Genomic DNA, 20,622 nt, shown 5'->3' with positions numbered 1-20,622 from the left:
TAATTTTGTTCAATTGCGCATTAGTGATAGCGAGAACATGTTTACCGTTCAAGTCTTGATGAGAAAGCTTAATGCTAGCATTGGTTTTGTCTTGAATGGCTTTTTTAATTTTATCAGATTGGCTCTGCGAGATATTAATTTTGATATTTTGATAATTGCTCATTTTTTATGTATTAAAAAATTATTTATTTCACTTCTCGAATATGATATCGTATTGTAATATCCTCTCCACGAAAATCAACCAAATCTCCATTCTGATCAATGATGCGAGTAACCATTGTTGAAATTTCAAACAGTTTAACAGGAAGATAAATCAAATGCATTGGTCTCTCGATAATTTTAAAGCCTGGACTAACATTTGGATAAAAGGAGTAAATGCAATTTAATTGGGTTCCATTAATATAGGATGATCCGATAACGTTGTTAACGATTCTGATGGTGTTAATGCTTGAAATTCTAACGATATGATCCGACTCGTATTCGGAATTGGAATTTAATTTTCTTTTAGTAAACCCTAAAACTGAAGAGATGCTATTCTCCACGTTAAAGTCAATCAAATAATTCAAACCAAGTTTAATGGTTGATTTTAAAGTATTAAGATTGATTCCAATTTGAAGGTTGTTTGGAGAGTAATTAATTTTATTTGCAATAATATAACTTCCACGTTGAGCTGTTTTTATTGTGTTTAAAATAGACCTTTGCAAATACTCATTGATGTCTTTAATGTCATAGCTTCCTGATGGAATGATAATGTTCTCCCAATGAGCTCCATTGTTCATGCTGTATTTGAAAGAATTGTTTTTACTGCTTACATTTGGAATGCTGTTGTAAGTCTCAAGACCGAGAAAAGCCATTTCATAACTTTTTCCTTCGTCAAAAACGATTTTATCCAAAAAATCAGTGGTGATAACACTTGATTTTCCATCTACATTGATGATTATACCTGACATTTTTTAAATAAGAATTATTTTTTAAATTGTTTTAGAAAAATAAAAAATCGTCAAATCCGCTTCGGTACTTTCCCTCGTTCTTTTTAGAAGAGAGATCGATGACGGCAAATCCGTGAGGTTCATTCCAGCAATGATTGCAAAAGGTTTTAAACTCTTCTATTTTCATATCGCAGGAAACGTGATCTTGATAAATGTGATTAACGCTTTTTTGGTCTTGTTTAAAGAGGCAAATAAAGTTAGCATTTTCTCTGATGGTATGTCTTGGAATCTCAAAATAGTTTTGAGCGAGGTAAAAGCAGTCGACGTTAGAGTGTCTTCCTCGGATGTAATATTTTTCGCACTTGTTTTGATTGGTTAATTGCAAATCGTCAAAGATCATCAAATTGTTTTTGGTCGAGCCTAAGGATTCAGGTTCAGGCACATCATCAGCCGTTTCAAAGAATTGACACTCCATATCATCATTGTCGGAATATTTTTTTGAAATTTCCTCAATAACATCTTCAGGGTTTAAATTCAATTTTTCCATTTCGTCTTGTACATCATCCGTTAACAAATCAACAATATCCTTTTTAGGAAGTTTATTTTCGAAGGACCTTTTGAGTATCTTGTATTCGGGTTGGAAAAGGGATTTGCCAAAGACATACAATCGGTTGTAATTGAGCCATCCCGGTCTAAGAAGTAAATTGAGCAGCAACGTTGTTTTTCCATATCCAGATTTTCCAACGATGATTCCTCGAATGCTTCTTGGTAAAAGCTTGCTGTTGTTTCTTTTGGTTTTTCCAATTTTACACGACAATTTCATCACTTCCATTTTTATATAAACCTTTTTATATATGTTAAAATGTACTGCGTTAAATGCAAAAGAGAGACTGAAACCATTCACTTGAAAAAGGAGATGACAAAAAACAACAGACATATGTTGAAAGGAACTTGTGGTTCTTGTGGGATAACCAAATGCAAGTTTGTTTCTTCTCATAGATCATCTTCAGCAACAAAAGGATTTGGTGTGAGTGATTTGAAATGGACGGATCAACTTGCAAACGAGCTTCATAAACCAGTAATACATCATTTCAGAAGAAGAAAAGTGTTTGTGAACGACATAGATGAAATATGGGCTGCAGATTTGGTTGACATGCAGTCGTTTTCAAAATTCAACAACAGAATTAAATACTTGCTCATGGTGATCGATGTGTTTTCAAAGTATGGATGGATTGTTCCGTTAAAGAGTAAAACTGGAGTTGATGTAGCTAACGCTCTAAGCAAAATATTTGAGGAGAGAAAGTGTGTCAAATTGTGGGTGGATAAAGGAAAAGAGTTTTATAACAAGCATGTAAAAGCTCTAGGTGTGCAATTATACTCCACTGAAAATGAAGAAAAAAGTTCTGTTGTTGAACGATGGAATAGAACAATGAAAGAGAAAATGTTTAAATATTTTTCAGCTAACAACACCAATAAATACATTGACGTTTTGGATGAGATGGTAAAAAATTACAACAACACAAAACACTCTTCCATTAAAATGACTCCAGTTGAAGCTAGCGATGAAAAGAATAAATATAAGGTCTGGATGAATCTAAATGGAAAGGTGGGAACAGAAAGACAAGAACCTAAATTTTCCATTGGAGATAAAGTGAGGATCACTAAAAAGAAATCACATTTTGAAAAGGGGTATACACCGAGATGGACAGAGGAGGTTTTTACCGTGTTGAAAGTTCAGTATACGAATCCGCCCACGTATAAAATCTCTGACGCTAACGGTGAAGAAATTCAAGGCACCTTTTACGAGCAGGAGATGCAAAAGACACATCAAGACATATTCAGAATTGAAAAAATCATTCGCAAAACCAAGAGCAAGTTGTTAGTCAAATGGTTGGGATATCCAGGCTCGTTTAATTCATGGGTAGATAATAATGAATTGTTAAGTTTGCAAAAATGATCTAAAAATTTATTTTTAATATGTAAAATGCATGCTCCTCACAAGTTTTTTAGAAATGTTGCCTCAGCAGAAGTCCACAGTTTGGATTTGCAATTAAAAACTTTGGAAGAGAGGGTTAGAGAGTTGGAGGAAAGAAGACCAAACAACATTATTGTGTCTACGAAAACGTTAGATCATCCACCTTATTTCAACGTTAACGAACAGTATGAGATTTTTGCCCAGAAAGACATTAAATTTGCTGCTCTCTCACATACAATGATAGCTTTATCCATTGGGCTGAATTTGGAGAAAGGTGTTGCAGTGATAACATTAATGAATAAAATTACTGATCAATTGAATTATAGAAAAAACGAAGTTATTATTTCAGAGTCTGTAGATGATGTTATTATGGACGTGAATAGTAACAGCAAACAGGACGTGATTGTTAAAAAAGGAGAAAAACTTTGTAAGATTAGTTACATTGATTTAAAATAGTTTTTTTCGCTTAATAAAAATGGAAATATTGAATGAAAAACTTTATCCAGTTCTTCCATCAGCTCCTATAGAAGAAGGAGGGCATGTTTACCGTCTTCATAAAATAAGCGAAATTCAGAAAGAGATAGAGAGTGAAAAAGCAAAGCGAGTTCATCTGAGCAAAAAGTATCATCGTGTGTTTAGGATCATTTCTAATGTGGATAATACAATGCAGGGATTGTGCATAGCATTGGGTGTGACTGGAATTGGTCTTTTATCAACCATTATTGCCAGTCCTGCAGCGATTGCATGTGAAGGTGTGGCTATTGGCATGGGTTTTTTATCCATTGTCGGAGGGCAAGTGAATAAAAAGATGGCATTGAAAGCGGAAAAACATGAAAAGATCAAAGTGTTGGCCGAGTCGAAATTGAACACGATCAGCGAGCACATTTCCAAAGCGTTGATGGACGGGAAAATAAGCGATTCAGAGTTTCAATTGATTCTTGGTGAGCTTCAAAAATTTAAATCCTTGATGGAGGAAATACGAGTCAAAGCCAAAAACGGAATAGATGAAGTTACTAAAGAAAACTTGATCCAAAAAGGAAGAGAAGATGCGATTCAAACGTTCAATAACATGTTTAAGAAAGGATCAACGTAGTCGTAAAACCAATTTATGTTTTTTTCCACGTATTTTAAAAAGATGTTTTTCTTTAAAATACAAGACCTGAATAAAAGGGATGAAATTGTGAAAGAAATTAATGACAGACGAAAGAGAATTTATCAGAACAGCGTGAATGACAACATTTCAGATACGAATTTTCAAGCTGATGTGAGCAAGCTGTTCAAGCCGATCATCGAGAGCAATGAAAAGATGATCAAAAGCCTGTCAGTCGATCAAAAAAAGAAAAGACCTTTCGAAGTGAACAAAGTTGGAGATAAAATGTACATTGGAAAAATGGAGGTTGAAATAGATGGAAATGATATCATTGTTGGTGATGAAAGGTATGAAGGAACAAAAGGTCTTTGGGAACTGATGACTGAATTAACAATGCCAAAGAGCTATACCGATGAAGATTTGCAAAATTATGAAAAATTTTAATGGATAGTGATGCTATAAGATCTGATTCACAACCGCATAAACCGAAATCATCAAGAAGATCAAAGTATCAGCAACTTATTGCTCCTATTTGGGAAAAAATGATGCGTATTGAAAAAGGTAAAAAAGGTCGTGGTGTCATTATTCTTCCAGGCGATCCTAATGCGTTGGTGGAAAAGCTTGAATTGAGTATTGCTGCATGGCATGCTGGGAATAAAGAGTCAAGAAATGTGGCTGTTGCTATTTGCGATGAGCTGTTGAGACAAGGAGAGATTAATAAAGAGGAATATAAATCGTTAATGAGGACTATTGATAAAATTATTTAAAAAATTGTTTTTATTTAAAAAATGCTCATTGTGAACAAAAGAAGATATGTGAAAAAGAACGTTGTTGGTGGAGGTGGTATTGTGGACATGATTAAAAATTTCATAAAAAGAGCAGCTGCGTCAAGTGTGTCAAAAGCAACAGTGAATTTGCTTAAAAATGCTGCTACAAGTAAAATTGGACAAGAAGCGATTACAGCTGCAAAATCTGCTGGGACAGAGTTAGCCCTTTCAGCCATCTCCGCTGCTAAAGACGTGGCTATTAACAAAGGTAAAGAGACCATTGAGAAATTGAAGACTGGTTCATCTATTCAAAGTAATAAAATGTCTAAAAAGAACGCGATTCGAATTCAAGACCTGGTGAAAATAGGACAGGGTATGAAAATAGCATGAAGATAGCATTCTGTTGCGATGGCTTGTTATAAAGTTGCGATGGCTTGCGATAAGAGACATTTAAATGAATTAAATAATTTTTTTATTATATAAAAAATGATAAGTACTGAGCGATAAAGAGTTACTGAGAACCCAGAGTATGATATTGGTATTGAAAAAGTTGATTTTTTTGAGTATCTTCCAACCAATCTCGATTTAAATTCTTCAGGCACCATTACTTTTGAGACTGACTGTCAATCGATTCAAACAGTACCATCAGAGGCTTACATTCTTATTGAAGGAGTGTTGAAAAAGAGCGATGGAACCTTTTACGATGCTAAAGACAACATTGCACTGGTGAACAACGCTTTGATGTATTTGTTTAATGATGTGACTTATGACTTGTCGGGAGAGCAAGTGGAAAGAGTGATGTATCCAGGTCCAGCCACCACCATACTTGGATTGATGAAATATCCTTATGGATTTCAGTTTGCTGATGGATTAAAGCAAATGTGGTATATGGATACGTCAAATCTTGTTGGAAATTCAGGATTCAATGTTAGACGAGACCACTTGTTTGCAGACACTACATCCGTTGGAGCTTTTTCGTTTAAAATTCCGTTGAAACACATTTTTGGATTTTGCGAAACCTATGACAAAGTTGTTTATGGGTTTAGACATACCATCACCTTTACAAAGAAAGAATGTGATGATGCGATTTATAGAGCTGAGAGCGTTAGTGCAGGAATGATCAACCTTAAAAAATTCAGACTTTATATGCCTCGCGTTGAATTGGATATTTCGAAAAAGACTGATTTCATGAATTTAATAGCTCAAAAAATTCCCATTCAAGTGGCTTATAAATCAAACAAATGTGAAAGACAGCTTATTCCAGCCGGTCAAACAGAATTTACCTGGTCGCTTGGAAGAGTCACTGACAAAAGCATTCCAAGATTTATCTTGTTCGGACTTCAGACAAACAGAAATTCCAGTCAAACAGTTAATCCGTCACTATTCGACCATTGTGATGTTAGCAATTTTTACGTGACTGTTAATGGAATAAAGTATCCAAATTACAATTACGACTTGAATTTTGGAGAAAAGAGAGTGGTTATGGCTTATTCAGATGCGTTCTCTTTTGATAAAAAATATTACGGTACAAATGAACTTGTTTGTCAATCTGGGTTAAGCTTGCTTGAATATATAAAATTATATCCGTTGTTCTTTGTGGATATCAGCAAGCAAAAAGAAAGAGTGGCGTCGGAAACAGCTGAATTAGTGGTAAACCTTAAATTTCGAACTTCAACTATTGCAAATACCGTTATTTTTGCAGTGGTGATCTCTGACAAACTGCTTAAATTTGTTTCAGACGGAACCAACATGACTGCTGTTTATTAGTTTTTAATCTGAATAAAAATGGATAGCAAAACGTTAAAAGAATTGCGTGAATTAGGTAAAAGCCATGCGATAAAGGGTTACTCGGAAATGAAAAAGGACGAGCTTGTGAAAGCAATAAAAAACACAAGACCAGTCATTGGTGAACATTCTAAAGAATCATGATTTTTTGAATTGACTTAAAAAAAATCTTGTTATAATAAAATGAGATATACAACATCGTATTTGAAAAATTTGTTGAGATGGAAAAAAAATTTTAGAGCGTCGAGATGGAAAGCTGGATAATGGAATCAAGATTGAATTTTTAAATTCTGAAAAGCTAGAAAAACGTAAAAAGCAGCAAAATTGATTTTTTAACTTTTGTCATGTTAAAAAATTGACTTAAATAAAATTCTTGGCATAAATAAAAAGATGGAAAGCATGCAAAAGGATGATATTTTAAATGCCCTTGATGATAGCTTTGAGCCAACTTCTGATACGGCTAAATCAAAAAGTTTGCTTAAATTTCTAAAAAACATAAGAAAACTTCCAAAGGAACATCGAATCATTTTCAAAGAAATGGTTGAAGTAGCACCTTTTGAAGAAGTGATCAGAAATATAAAAGAAGACATTGATCTGCGTAATAAATTCCTGATAGGAACAAATTGGAAACTAAATGCTAGCGGACGTAATAATTGTCGTAAAATCACTGAACATATTAGAGAGATTAAAAATATGTATTCACGTCTTTCCAAATAATTTTTTAATTCTTTTCACGGGAGAATTAAAAAAACGGTAAAAACTTTTCGAAGAAGAAAATATGCTGAAAGTGTGCCAAGATTTAAAAAAATTGAATTGACTTAAAGAAAATCTTAGTATGATAAAAATGAGTATCTATTCTTCAAAACCAGAATTAATTGCTAAAGAGCGAAAACTTGAATGCATCGAAAAAAATCTTTCCATTAATAAAATGGGTGATAAAACTGATGCTAAAAAGCAAAAAGCAAAAACTACCGCTAAATAGCGAAAAATTGAAAGTGGTATAAAGAAAAATCTTTCCGTAATAAAAATGGAAAGTAAAACTGTGAAAGATCGAAAAGTATCAATGGCATCATTAAGAAGGGATGCTAAAGAAAGAGCTATAAAAGGATATACCAGAATGACTAGGGAAGAGCTTGTTGAGGCTGTTAAAACAACAAGACCCATCATTGGGTATGGTCCTGCTCCTCGTCGACGAACGACTGAGGCGAGACCTTTGCCTGTTAATGATAGCCCTACAGTGGTTAGGTTTGTTCAACCACCTGTAAAAGTTTCTGTAAAACCGACAAAAGTTTCAATAAAGCCGACAAAAGTGCAGTTTGTTGTCAAACCTTCCGCAGCGATAAAACCACCCATTGCTCCGAAACCTGTCATTGCTCCTAAACCATTGTTCATTCCACCAAGACCTGTGGTAAAACCTCCTATTGCTCCGAAACCAATTCATTTGCAAAATCCTAATATTCAAAGACCTGTCATCGCTTCAAATCACATCCTTGATGAGCCGGTTTTAGATTCATCACCTGTCATGACACCAAAACCAGTCATTCCACCAAGACCTTCATTTTTTTCAAGTCTGACGGCAGTTGCAAAAAGTGTGACGTCCTATGTTAAAACTAAGTTTAATGATATTAAAGAATGGATAGATCCTTACGTTCCTGAAGTAGTCAAGAATAAGGTAAACGAATCAGTGGATCAAATCAATGAAAAGATAAAGTCTATCAAATCACTTGTATTAAAAACAGTGTATAAACATCCCGAGTCAAAGCCTTTTACAGTAAAGTTTAATATGACTGAACATTCAGCAGAGCGTGCTGCTAGACTATTTTCTTACACACCTTCTTCTCGATATCAAGACCTTGCATCCTTTTTTAATTTGGTAAGAGAGTCTGCCATTCAAACCATGGAAGGAGAAAGAAACACCAGAGTAAGAATTGTTTTAATCTGTGAAATGACTCGCGTAAGCATCTTAACAGGTGAAGAGACTACTCAGATGGCTCACTTTTCATCCAACTTGAAAATTATATTGGAGGGTACAGATGTAAGAGAGTTAATGAGCGAAATGGAAGAAAAAATCTTGGAGCGAAGCGCTAATTACAACAAGATGGGATCCAATTGTACCATGTCAAAGATTTTAAGAATGGATATCAGATTTATCGATTATGAACCTTTCAAGGGTTCTTCCTATATTGAGCTGTCTAAAGAGCTAAAAGACAAAAAGGCGATCATCAACATGGTAAACAAGGACAACCAATGCTTTAAATGGTCTGTCACCAGAGCGCTTAACATGAAAAATACGCATAACGAACGAATTGATGAAGACTTGGTTCTAAAATCAGAAGAGCTGAATTGGGATGGGATGGAGTTTCCTTTAAAGGTGACTCAAGTCGAAAAGTTTGAGAAAAATAATCCTGACATCAGCGTGAACGTCTTTCACTACGAAATGAATAAACCTCAACCTATGCAAATATCCAAATTTCATGATCGAAAGCACTGTGTTGATTTGTTGTATATTTCAAACGAAGAAAACAACCATTATTGCCTCATTAAAAATTTCAGTCGGTTTGCTCGTTCTTCAACATCAAAACATCAACATAAAAGATATTTTTGCAGAAGGTGCATGCATGGCTATGACCAAGAAGAAAAGCTTCAAAAACATCGAGAATACTGCTATGATAACGCGCCTATGAGAATCGATCTTCCAAAAGAAGGGTCGACCCTTGAGTTTAAAAACTACAACAATAGTATGAGAGTTCCGTACTGCGTCTATGCCGACTTTGAAAGTTTCATCAAACCTATCGATGACAACACTGAGTATAATAATAGAGTCATATACCAAAAAATGTCAAAAGCATGTTCCAAGCTCCATCGTCTATTATATCAAATGCTACGACGAAACCATTTACAAGGGAAAGCTTGAAACGTATACAGCAGAAAGTGATGATGACGACGTTGCTCAAAAATTTGTTACCATGCTTGAAGCTAACTTTATAAAGATTTGGAACGATAGCGATTTACTACAAAAAACAATGGAAAAATAAGAGAATAGAGACTGATAAGGATAAAAAGAATTTTGAGGCTGCTACCCAATGTCATATTTGCAAAAAAGATCTTAACGGTGATAAAGTATGGGATCACTGCCATTTGACTGGAAAGTACCGTGGTGCTGCTCATAAGAAATGCAACTTGGATTATAAAATTCCAAAATTTATTCCCGTTGTCTTTCATAACTTGTCTGGCTATGACAGCCATTTGTTCATCAAGAGATTAGGTGGAAAAAAAGGAAAGATCACTTGTATACCTAATAACGAAGAAAAATACATCAGCTTCTCAAAAAGCATCAAAGTGAGAGATTCTATTGATAAGAAAGGTAAACCAAAAATAGTGTATAGAGATTTACGGTTCGTTGACAGCTACAGGTTCATGTCAAGCCCTTTAAAAGATTTAACTGACAACCTTGTTAAAGATTTGTGTGAGGAGTGCTCAAAATTAGATCCAAAAACATGCAAAAAGGACTGTATGGTTAAGAAAGGTAAAAAATGCAAATGTAAAGACAATTGTGAAGATTGCGCTCATAGAAGATCTAAAAAAGGAGACATCATGTGCAAAAACTTGAATTCATTCCACAGCGGAGCAAAACGAGATTTGCTATTAAGAAAAGGTGTTTACCCTTACGAATGGGTGGACTCCATTAAAAAATTCTCTGAAACACAATTGCCACCCAAAGAAGCCTTTTACTCTAAACTAGACGAAAAACACATCAGCGATGAAGACTACGCGCATGCGCAAAACGTTTGGAACGTATTTGGATGCAAAACGTTTAAAGATTATCACGAGCTGTACAACATCTCAGACGTGCTCATTTTAGCTGATGTCTTTGAAAATTTCAGAGACACTTGCATAGAAAATTACGGTCTAGACCCTCTTTGGTATTACACCTCATACATGCTTCTCATGGTTCAAAGAGGGATACGCGGTGGAATATGCATGATCTCAAACCGACTTGGAAACGCTAATAACAAATACATGAAAAACTATGATCCTTCACAACCATCGAAATTCATTCAGTACTTAGACGCTAATAACCTTTATGGGTGGGCCATGAGCAAACCTCTTCCTGTTAGAGAATTCAGATGGATGACTGAAGAGGAACTTTTAAATTGGAAATCCATGCCTTGCATTCTCGAAGTTGATTTAGATTATCCTGAAGAGCTTCACGATTTGCACAACAACTACCCTTTGGCTCCTGAAAGACTAACCATTGGAAAAGTGGATAAGCTCGTTCCCAATTTAAACAACAAAGAAAAATACGTCGTTCATCACGAAAACCTAAAACTCTATGAACGATTGGGTTTAGCCATCACCAAAATTCATTGAGGAATCACCTTTGAAGAAGAACCCTTCATGAAAAAATACATTGACTTTGAAAAAGAATTCTTTAAACTCATGAACAACTCCGTGTTTGGAAAAACCATGGAGAATATTCTAAAGCATGTCGATATTAAACTGGTCACCACTAAAAAAGAAGCCTTAAAATTATCCAAAAGCCCTCGATATGATCGGTACACCATTTTTGATGAAAAACTCATCGCAATTCATATGAAGAAAACACAAGTCACTTACGACAAACCCGTTTACTTGGGAATGAGCATCCTTGACATCAGCAAAACACTCATGTTTGAACACCACTATGACTACATCAAGCCTAAATACGACGATCGTGCAAAACTACTCATGACCGACACTGACTCGCTCATTTACGAAATCAAAACAGATGATTTTTATCAAGACATTGCTGATGACGTACTTGAAAAATTTGACACGAGCGACTTTCCTAAAGATCATCCCGCCATTCAAAACGCTGGATTCAAAGTAGGCGAAAATAAAAAGATCATTGGCAAGTTCAAAGATGAAACCGGTGGAAAGCAAATCACGCAGTTTGTTGGTCTTCGACCTAAACTCTACTCTTACTACATCCCTGAAGAAATAGATGATCAAGAACATAAAAAATGCAAAGGTGTTAAGAAGTGCATTGTTAAAAATCACATCACTCATCAAGACTACTACGACTGCTTAATGAACAAGACAGAAAAACTCACCACCATGAACGTCTTCCGATCACGTCATCACGATGTCTACACCGAAGAAATCAACAAAGTAGCACTCAGCGCTAACGACGACAAAAGATTCATCTTAGAAGACGGAATTCACACCTTGGCCATCGGACATTACAAAACAAGGCAATAAAGAAGAACAGGCATCTTGAAGAACTGGTATAGAAATAACATGATTATTTTTATACTTCTTCTTGATTTTTAAAGACGACTCTTAAGTATTGGTTTTGTCCAAGAACATGATATGAAGTGTTCACCATTTTTTTATGCATCCTTAAGTATGGGAAGGGGTCGATGTCCTGGAACCGCCTTTTCCCTATATATTTCATTTTTTTAATATTTAAATCGCGCGACAAGTAAACATAAAAAATTGTAAATTTTTTATCTGAAATCGATTTTCTAATGCCGTTTTAAAAATTTAACCGCGGTTATCCACCTTCTTTCGACAAGGGACTGATAGTGTATAGTGTTAAATATAACATATAAAAAAACTGGCTGCCATTGAGTGCCATTTTAATAGTGAGACAAGTTTTTATGGAGGAATGCGTGGTGCGACATTATTCTATTAACATAGATTAATGTCTGAAAATGGTCATGGAAATTAGTGAATTAACATTGTTTAATGGCACTAATTACATTTTAATATAATAATTTATTATTTTAAATATATGCTTTACAAGTTACTTCTCGTTCCGTTTTATGATAATCTCAAAATTTTTTAAAATAGTCCTCAAAGAACTCTCAGACGTTATAACTGTTTTTTTTACAGAGTCTTCCAAATCTTCAAATATGGAATTGTCAAGAAAAGATATATTCTTTAAGGTGAAAGACAGTTTTAAAAATGAATATAAATTCATCATTGATGTTTTGACAGATGCAATTTTCAAAAAAACGGAACATCTGATACAAGTAGGCGAGGATGAAATGTCATTATCACGGTTATTTGCAAATTTACGATTGAGATGGAGAGCAGCAGGAAGATGGGAAGATTTTTTTCTGAAAAAAAAAGAACAATGATTGAAGGGCACCGTACAATTTTCAAAATTATCCAATACTGAATGCACAACAAATTAGAAGATTGTGAAGAATGATAATAAAAAAGGAACATGTGGGCGACCTTCGCAATCCTTTGCTTCATCTAGTGATAGATCAAAGAGACGAAAGACTCAATAACTAAGTTCTACTTTTTCTACAGAAGAATTGGCATATGCTGCTCAAATGAGTTTAAGGACTTCTGGTCAAGTACATGCTGCTCGAGTTGTTAAAGATGTCACGTTAACAACCCCTCTCGAGCATCAGGAAATTGCCCCAGAGACCGGCAAAATCTCTACATCAAGAAGCTTTACAATTGTTAAAACAACCTGAAGTCACCAGACAAGAGACAAGGAACGATTCCGATTTAGATACAAGTGGTTCAACATCAGATTCCGAATCGAATGATTCGAACATTGATGAATATGACATACGTGTTTTTGTTACTAGGATTAAATAAACAATTTTTTTACATATATGAGACTTAATCTTTTACCAATTAAAAAAAAATAATAAAACTAAAATTACAAGTTTCTAATTTTTTATTAATAGCGTAAATTTGGAAATAATTTAACAATGTTTTTGCTCTAATTTAACTCCTGAATCATAAGCAATGATCTCGAAAACCAAACTACATTAGATTTCATATTTTCAACGTATGAACAGTTTTGGCAGCAATATTGGAGCATCCATTTTGAATTTTTTAAATCTGACCTCAGATTCGTAATCAGCGACCTCGAAAACCTTCGTGTATGTAATTTGGGAATTTTGGTCACGAAATCGGGATTTCGTCCCACTGTGCAACGGTTGTAAAATGGTAAACAGAGTTGGACAGAAGAAAAGAGAAACAAAAAGAGAGAAGAAAAGAGAAACAAAAAGAGAGAAGAGAAAATGAAAGACAAAAAAGAAAGAAGCAGAGATAGCAGCAAATTAACTTCTAAAAAATTACTTTGCTCGTAAAATGATGGTGTGTGACGCGGTAATGATAACAGTAGATCGGTTATAACTATCGGGCAATCAAACTACCATGATAGTTTCAGCGATGATAAAAGCAGCTGGGCTCCATCTATATATTAGGCTTCTGTAGTTATATCTTTTTAAATTGGTAGACGAATATTTGTCTACCAAAAAAATAAATATAAGATAATGTTTGTGCGACCTAAATTCTTTTTTCTTTATTTATAAAGAGGATTATAAAAATTGTATAAATAAAACTGAATAAGATTTTTAATCACTAGTTATTTTTTTACTACATTTCTTCAATATTGCCTAAATAAATCTAAATTTGATGCTAGAAAAGCGACGAAGCAAAAATAATTTGCAAAGGAAAAACCAAAAAAAAGATCTAATAATTAAATAATTTCGTTTAAAAAAAAATTATGGAGTTTCAGATTTTTTATTGAAGCGAAGAGAATATCATTTAAACTGAATTTGATGACTGGTTGAATTTAAGGAAATACATCTAAGCCGGAGGGGTATCCGAAGTAATAAAATAATATGTAACCATCAGCTCCACATCTCTAGAAGCACTTATCCAAAATGGTGGAGTTGTAAAAAAAAAAAAAACAAAAAAAACAAAACAAAAAAAAAACCAATAATTATACAACAAAAAACATTTTCATGAAAAGTAGCACTGCTCTAATCTAAAATAAAAGTATTGATCTCAGTATGGCTGGAAATTTGGGAAAATTATTTAGATTTGGTGGCAAAAAACCTACAAAAAAACCCACTACTGACACAGCTGGAAGCAATACATCAGATGAAGATGAAGGGTATGTGGATCCCACTGAATCGTGTTCTACCCAACCTCCAGGTCTGGCTGGCACTAGGCAATTGATTCCAAATTATCCACCTCCTCGTCCGGCCACTTCAAGTTCACCTTTATCAACGAAAAAACTGACGGTAATTTTCTAATCTTACTAAAATAGCATTTCTTTTCAGAACATTAGTTTTTGTTGCTTGCATAAGTGACCAACTGCCTGTGTGTATACGTGTGATTGTATGAATTTTAACCAACCAAGCATTTAATTTTGTTAACTTATTCACTCAAAAATTTATCACTACACAAGAATAGTTTACAATATAAATCTTTCTTAAATAGTGTGAACTATTCTTAAGTTTTTAAAAGTTTATGTAAAACTTATTGTATTTTTTTTTAAACATGTGACAAAGATTTAAACATAATTTGACAAATGAAGTATATTAAAAATCTAAGTCAGAAAAATCGAGGGATGTTTAAAAGTTTTGACAATAAATTTATAAAATATTGATTAGAAAATAGGTTTATAATTTTTAAATACATATTAAATATGTATTGAAATCAAAAGTAAAAAAATGATTAAACAAATGTTTTTTATATTATGCTTCCATTTCTTATTACTCTCTGACATTGTTGTGTTTTTCTGTGTGAAGCTTTTATTTCTTTAATTAAAATATTAAGTAAAGACTTATATGTGAAAAAGTTTGCAACATCACTTTTTTAATTATCCAAAAGAATCATTCTCCTAATTTGACAATTATATTAATTGGTTATCCTGAGAAAACACTCTCATAACTTGATTTTTATATTCATGGGCTTACTTGATTTTACAAAATAAAATCTTATTAAACTTCACATGAGTTTAATTGAATACAAATATTTCAATATACTTAAGTGCCGTACAACTTTTTTCAGAGTATTTACAAGAGAAATGAATGATCATTTTTTATTCTGTTTTGAAGTTTTTTTAACAGAATGGCCATAAGATTTCTGTGATGTTCAACAGTTCTAGATAAAAACTGCTGTTTAGCTTCATTAAGTGTCAGAATGTTATCGAAGTCTGTGGCTAACTTAGCAGCATGCTCAGCATAGAAACTCCATGTAGTTGGAATATAAGTAAGAAAAACTGTATCAACTTTAAGTGCAATGAGTTTCAAAATCTGACAAAGTCTTTTCTTGAAAGTGTGCAATAAGTTTTGAATCAACTCTTCTGAGATCAGTTGTATATTCAGAGCAGCAATCATTATCTCTTTCTTACAATTTGGGACAAAGTCAAAAAGTAACGTAAGTCCAATCAAATCATCACTCAAAGACTACATATGTCTTCATTTTCTTAATTGCAATATCTGCTAATTGCAATATCTGCTAATGTATGTATGTATGTATGTATGTATGTATGTATGTATGTATGTATGTATGTATGTATGTATGTATGTATGTATGTATGTATGTATGTATGTATGTATGTATGTATGTATGTAAACATACACAACACACAAAAATACAAACATTTAGTTACTTCTAAGGAAATACATTCAATCTTAGATAAATAGTCTTTGTTTGCCCAAAGAGCACATATAATCCAATCTAGATGATCATTGTAAACAAAATTAAAACACACTATGCTGCTAATGAATTTTTTTAATCAAGTTTAGTGGATTTGTTGACAAAAGCAGAAAAGTAAAGCTAATTGTCATTTAATAATGTCATGAAATTTTTTCTATCAATCAACATCATTTAAGCACTTAGCTGCTTAAGTTTTTTTAGAAAAACAACACTTTTAGTGTTTATTAGACCCAATACTTCTAAAATTCCTTTTTTTTTTATTTTTTACTCAAGCTGAAGAAAGAAGAATATCAAGACCCGTGGGACAGTAAAGAGAGTAGTAGCAATGAGCAAATTAAATCTCCATCAAAGTTAAATGATACCTATGAAGACCCTTTTGATGCCATGAAAGTTCCTACTTTAAAAAATGGTAACCAAGACATTGATGATCTTGCCGATTTAAAAACTACTAAAACAATAAAAAATGTAAAAAGTTTTGATGAAGAAAGTATGGAATCTAAATCCAAATCATTAAACTCATCTGATGCGTATGAAGATCCATGGGATACTCGTTCAAATAAACCTAGTTCTAAAAATGATCCTCAAAAAAGTTCTACTCTTAACAATGTTAATACTAAGAAAAAAGATGATTATAGTGATCCTTGGGACTCAAAAAAATTATCTATTTCAAAATGCTTTGATGAATATGATGACACATATTCAGAACCGTATGATAAAAATAAACAGACAGTTATGGATAGTGCAAAACATCACTCAACCTCTGATGAAGAAGATGGAGAGGTTTATGATATGCCTTATGAAGAGCGTGTAATTATAGGAGTTGAGCCAAAGCTCAAAAATGGGTTTGATCATTTTTATTTTTGATTGTTAAACATTTTCAGGGGTTTCATACCTCATGATTGTGAATAGGCATGAAATTTTAAGTTTTTTATAAATCTTTTTTTTTTTTTAATACATAGACCAGAATTTGGAAATAATCCTTAGAGTCTTTGGTGTTATTTAATTAATTTTTAGACAAAAAAAAATTGACACAATAATTCTTTTGGTGAAAAAATGGGAAGATTGCTTCAATAACTTATTTATTTTTTTAATAGAAATTTAAAAAATTCATCACCTCAACCTGCTCCAAATACATCGGCTGTACCCAAAAAACCTGCTTCTGCTTCTATAGCTACAGCTAAGAGTGATTATGATGCCCCATGGGAATGGAAAGTGAAAAACTTAGAAGCTGATTTTGAGAAACGATTTTCAATAGGCGTAGATACAGCTCCAGTATTAAAATCCACATTAAGTACAAGTCAACCTCCTAAAAAGCCAGTTCCAGCTGCAAGAAATTCATCTATTGCTGTACCAAATACTGTATCTGTTGCTAATCCAGTTCAAAAACCTGCCCGATCCACAGCAAACAAAGATGTTGTAGCTATACCTAAAACAGAAGAACCACCTCATTTGTCAAAGGATTATGAAATTGATCCAACAATACCACTTAAAAATCAAGGGTAGGTTTTCAAAATATAATTTTCTTATTCTTGAATGTTGCATGAATTACTTAAACTAAAAGTTCATTTTAGTAAGAATTAAAGTCTTGATTTTATTTGCTACTTTGTAATATTTTTTGTAATCAGCATTTGTTGTGACATTGAATGACAGGACAATTAATTTGAATCAAGGTAGGAATCTAGTAGAAGGTTAGCGACATGGAAGCAGATGATATACTAAAAATTGTTAACAAAATTGTATTGTTTTTATGTATTTTTAAACTTTGGTATTGTTTTCAGCTTTGTTCAGCTATTTTTTTTGGTATTTTTAACATAGAAAATCTTTTTTTTTTTTAAATTCAAAATCATTTACTTTAGATGGTTTCATGGAGCTCTCCGAAGAGATGAGGCAGAAGCTCTTCTAAAATCAATGCCTGATTGTAGTTACCTGATCAGAGACAGTGAAAGCTCTAAGTTAAACTACTCTCTATCAATCAGGTTATTATACTATTATGTGAATATACTTTATATGTGCAATCAAATAAAGAAAACAAAAAACACTACGTTTAAAAGGTGATAAGCATATTTTTTCTCACCATTTAAAATGATTGAAATATAAATTAAATGAATATATCTTTAAAAAATAAGACTATAAAGATGAAATAAAAGAAGAATTACCCAATTTTTCAATAAAATTCAATCATAAGATTCATTAAAAAAACATAGTTTTGTTGATGTAACCTATTGTTCTGCGACATGACCTGTTAACTCTTTAATTATCATGTCCTTAATGAGAGTGATAAGTAATTGGCCAAAAATAATAATCTGTAAATGTTAAAGATTCATAATTTTTAGAAAACAATTGAAATTCTCATAAAAATGTAAATCACTTTTATGTGCGAATGTTTATATTCATACAGAATGGTAAGCATATTGTTTAAAAAGATGTTTTTTACTGTCACTACTATTGTTATGTAAACAAAATTTTAATCATTGATAATTTTTACTCATTTTCTGTGTTTTACTTCAACCGATTCTAATTAGTTATTCACTAGTTACTAGTTATTCAAATTAAAGACTTTGCCAATATGTTTAGACACAGGACTTAACATTTACAGATTATTATTTTCGGCCAATTACTTATCACTATCATTAAGGACATGATAATTAAAAACTTAAGATGCTAGGACACAGGACATCTTAAATAATAAATTTGAAATGAATTTTGGTGGCAAATGTAAGTGATAAACTTGTTTAAATGTAAGTCTCAATATCAACAATTTCAATAGCGAAAGATTTTTTGCGTGGAGAATCTTGTTGTTTTTGACAAAGAAAATAAAATAAACTTTGTTTTTGGAACTATAAACCGGAGTTTTATTGGTTTATAACACAGGAACAACAGGGTAACAAGTTACTTATTTGTTTATTTTGTTTTTAAGGAACAAAGGTGAAACAATGCATCTAAAGATTTCATGCCAAAATGGAAAGTACATTTTAGGGATGAATAGCAAGCCTTATGACACAATTCCAGAAATGATCCATTATTATTCAATGAATAAACTAAACATTCGGGGAGCTGAACATGTGAAGCTTATTTATCCAGTGTTGCAAGAAGCGTTGTATTTTACAGTTGAGCCTGGATCATGAATTATTTGTTATTTATCTATTATTAATTTTTGTTACAATTACTTGTTCAAAACAGCAAAGGAAGGTTTGCCTAATACCACCTATAACTTGAATGGTTGGGTTTCAAAGTTTTATGAATCCAGTTCTTTATAATATTTTAGCATGATGTTTTGCAAGTGAAAACATTTTGTATGATATGGCCATATAAACAGAGGTGCTTGCGGGTATTGTAAAAATGTATTGAGTATTTTTTCATTGATTTTCAATTATTTCACTATGGATATAAAAAGCAATTCGTTTTTCATTCTTTGCTCTTGCAGTAAGAATGTTTTGTTTTTTTCAAGAATTCTTGTTGTTTTACTGAACCATGTAAGTAATGGGTATAAATATAGCAAGGTGTGACTTTTTTTCAACTTTAAAATATATATTCAGTTGTATATATATCATCTTTATTTTCATATTATTTTAATATATTTTTGGAGCTTTTTATTTTTTGTATCTTTAAAGCTAATTTTGTGTTCTTTGTGTTTTAATTAGTTAGTTTAGCTTCTTACATCTAAAATATATGAAAGTATCTGCATGGCTGTAATTGTTAACAAATATTAATAACAATCACTCTTTCAATAACTTATTGTATGTTCTCAAATTTGAAGTGTAATTTTTTGCTGGGTGAGATAAAATTAAAAAAAAAAAAAAAAAAAAAAAAAAAAAAATTACATGCTTTGCTCAAAGTAAATTAAAGTAATTTGATTAACCATTATTTTTAGTACTCTATAGATTTTACTTTTTGTATTGAATGTGTTTTTTTATGATTTTTTTGTGGTTTTGTTCATTTAAGTTTTTTGTTACAATATTTATTTTAAGAAATTATACTAATGCAAGGTATTTGTGTTAGCAATGTCTGTTAAAAAGAAAAAGAAATGATAATAATAAATAAAGTGTCTGTCCTATTAAACAAATATTGGAAATTGTAAAAAGTTCTATGTGATTGAAGTTTGAATTTGTATAAAATATGGTTTTAAGAAGTTATTATTTTCAGTAATAAATCTTTTTTTAAAGAAATATTTTTAATTCCTCACTTTCCATAATTTTATTGAAAAAAATTTTTTAAACCTGTAATATTTCACACATAAAACAATCCACATAGAAAATATGTTTTCATAAACTAAGAAACCTCATTTCACATACCTATGAGAAATTTGTAGTTATTAGAAAAATCTTTAAAATAAAATGCGTTATCAGTAGAAAAATCTTTTTGCTTTGCATTTAATAATTTAGTTTTGCATAATGTCTTATGGACTAAATTAGCATTATAAATAATAGTTAATTTATGCACTTAGTTGCATAAAAACAACTTAATGTTGCATAAAAATAACAGAAAATAGATTTGCATAAAAACAACTTAATGCACAAAGTTTTCATGATAATTTATGCAAAATACCTTGCATAATAACTTATTTTAGCAACAATTTATTGTCATTTAAAAGTTAAGTTAAACTTCCTCTTA

The 20,622-nt window shown here is 32.2% G+C and overlaps 1 protein-coding gene across 1 annotated transcript; it reads left to right on the top strand.

The window, feature by feature from the left end:
* Positions 1-14,184: 14,184 nt before the first annotated feature.
* On the top strand, positions 14,185-19,457 carry LOC145187740 (uncharacterized). Its single transcript, XM_080064206.2, has 5 exons — positions 14,185-14,588; positions 16,285-16,853; positions 17,106-17,510; positions 17,868-17,987; positions 18,929-19,457. Exons 1-5 carry the CDS (start codon positions 14,355-14,357, stop codon positions 19,134-19,136), a joined length of 1,536 nt encoding a protein of 511 aa, XP_079920332.2. The 5' UTR covers positions 14,185-14,354; the 3' UTR covers positions 19,137-19,457.
* Positions 19,458-20,622: the final 1,165 nt, after the last annotated feature.

The sequence above is a fragment of the Hydra viridissima genome, unplaced genomic scaffold, assembly GCF_058129835.1.
Source record: "Hydra viridissima isolate aposymbiotic clone 2 unplaced genomic scaffold, HvirCarnegie_v1 scaffold_1, whole genome shotgun sequence".
In the NCBI taxonomy this organism is placed as follows: Eukaryota; Metazoa; Cnidaria; class Hydrozoa; order Anthoathecata; family Hydridae; genus Hydra; species Hydra viridissima.
Note: the sequence above shows the minus strand (reverse complement) of the source record. Positions and strands in the feature narration are given on the sequence as shown.

Bases quoted from the DNA above. Each gene is read 5' to 3' on its own strand.
- LOC145187740 (XM_080064206.2), top strand. From the start codon at position 14,355: ATGGCTGGAAATTTGGGAAAATTATTTAGATTTGGTGGCAAAAAACCT. The intron at 14,589-16,284 runs GTAATTTTCTAA...TTTTTACTCAAG, and splicing joins TATCAACGAAAAAACTGACG to CTGAAGAAAGAAGAATATCA. The intron at 17,988-18,928 runs GTTATTATACTA...TTTGTTTTTAAG, and splicing joins AACTACTCTCTATCAATCAG to GAACAAAGGTGAAACAATGC.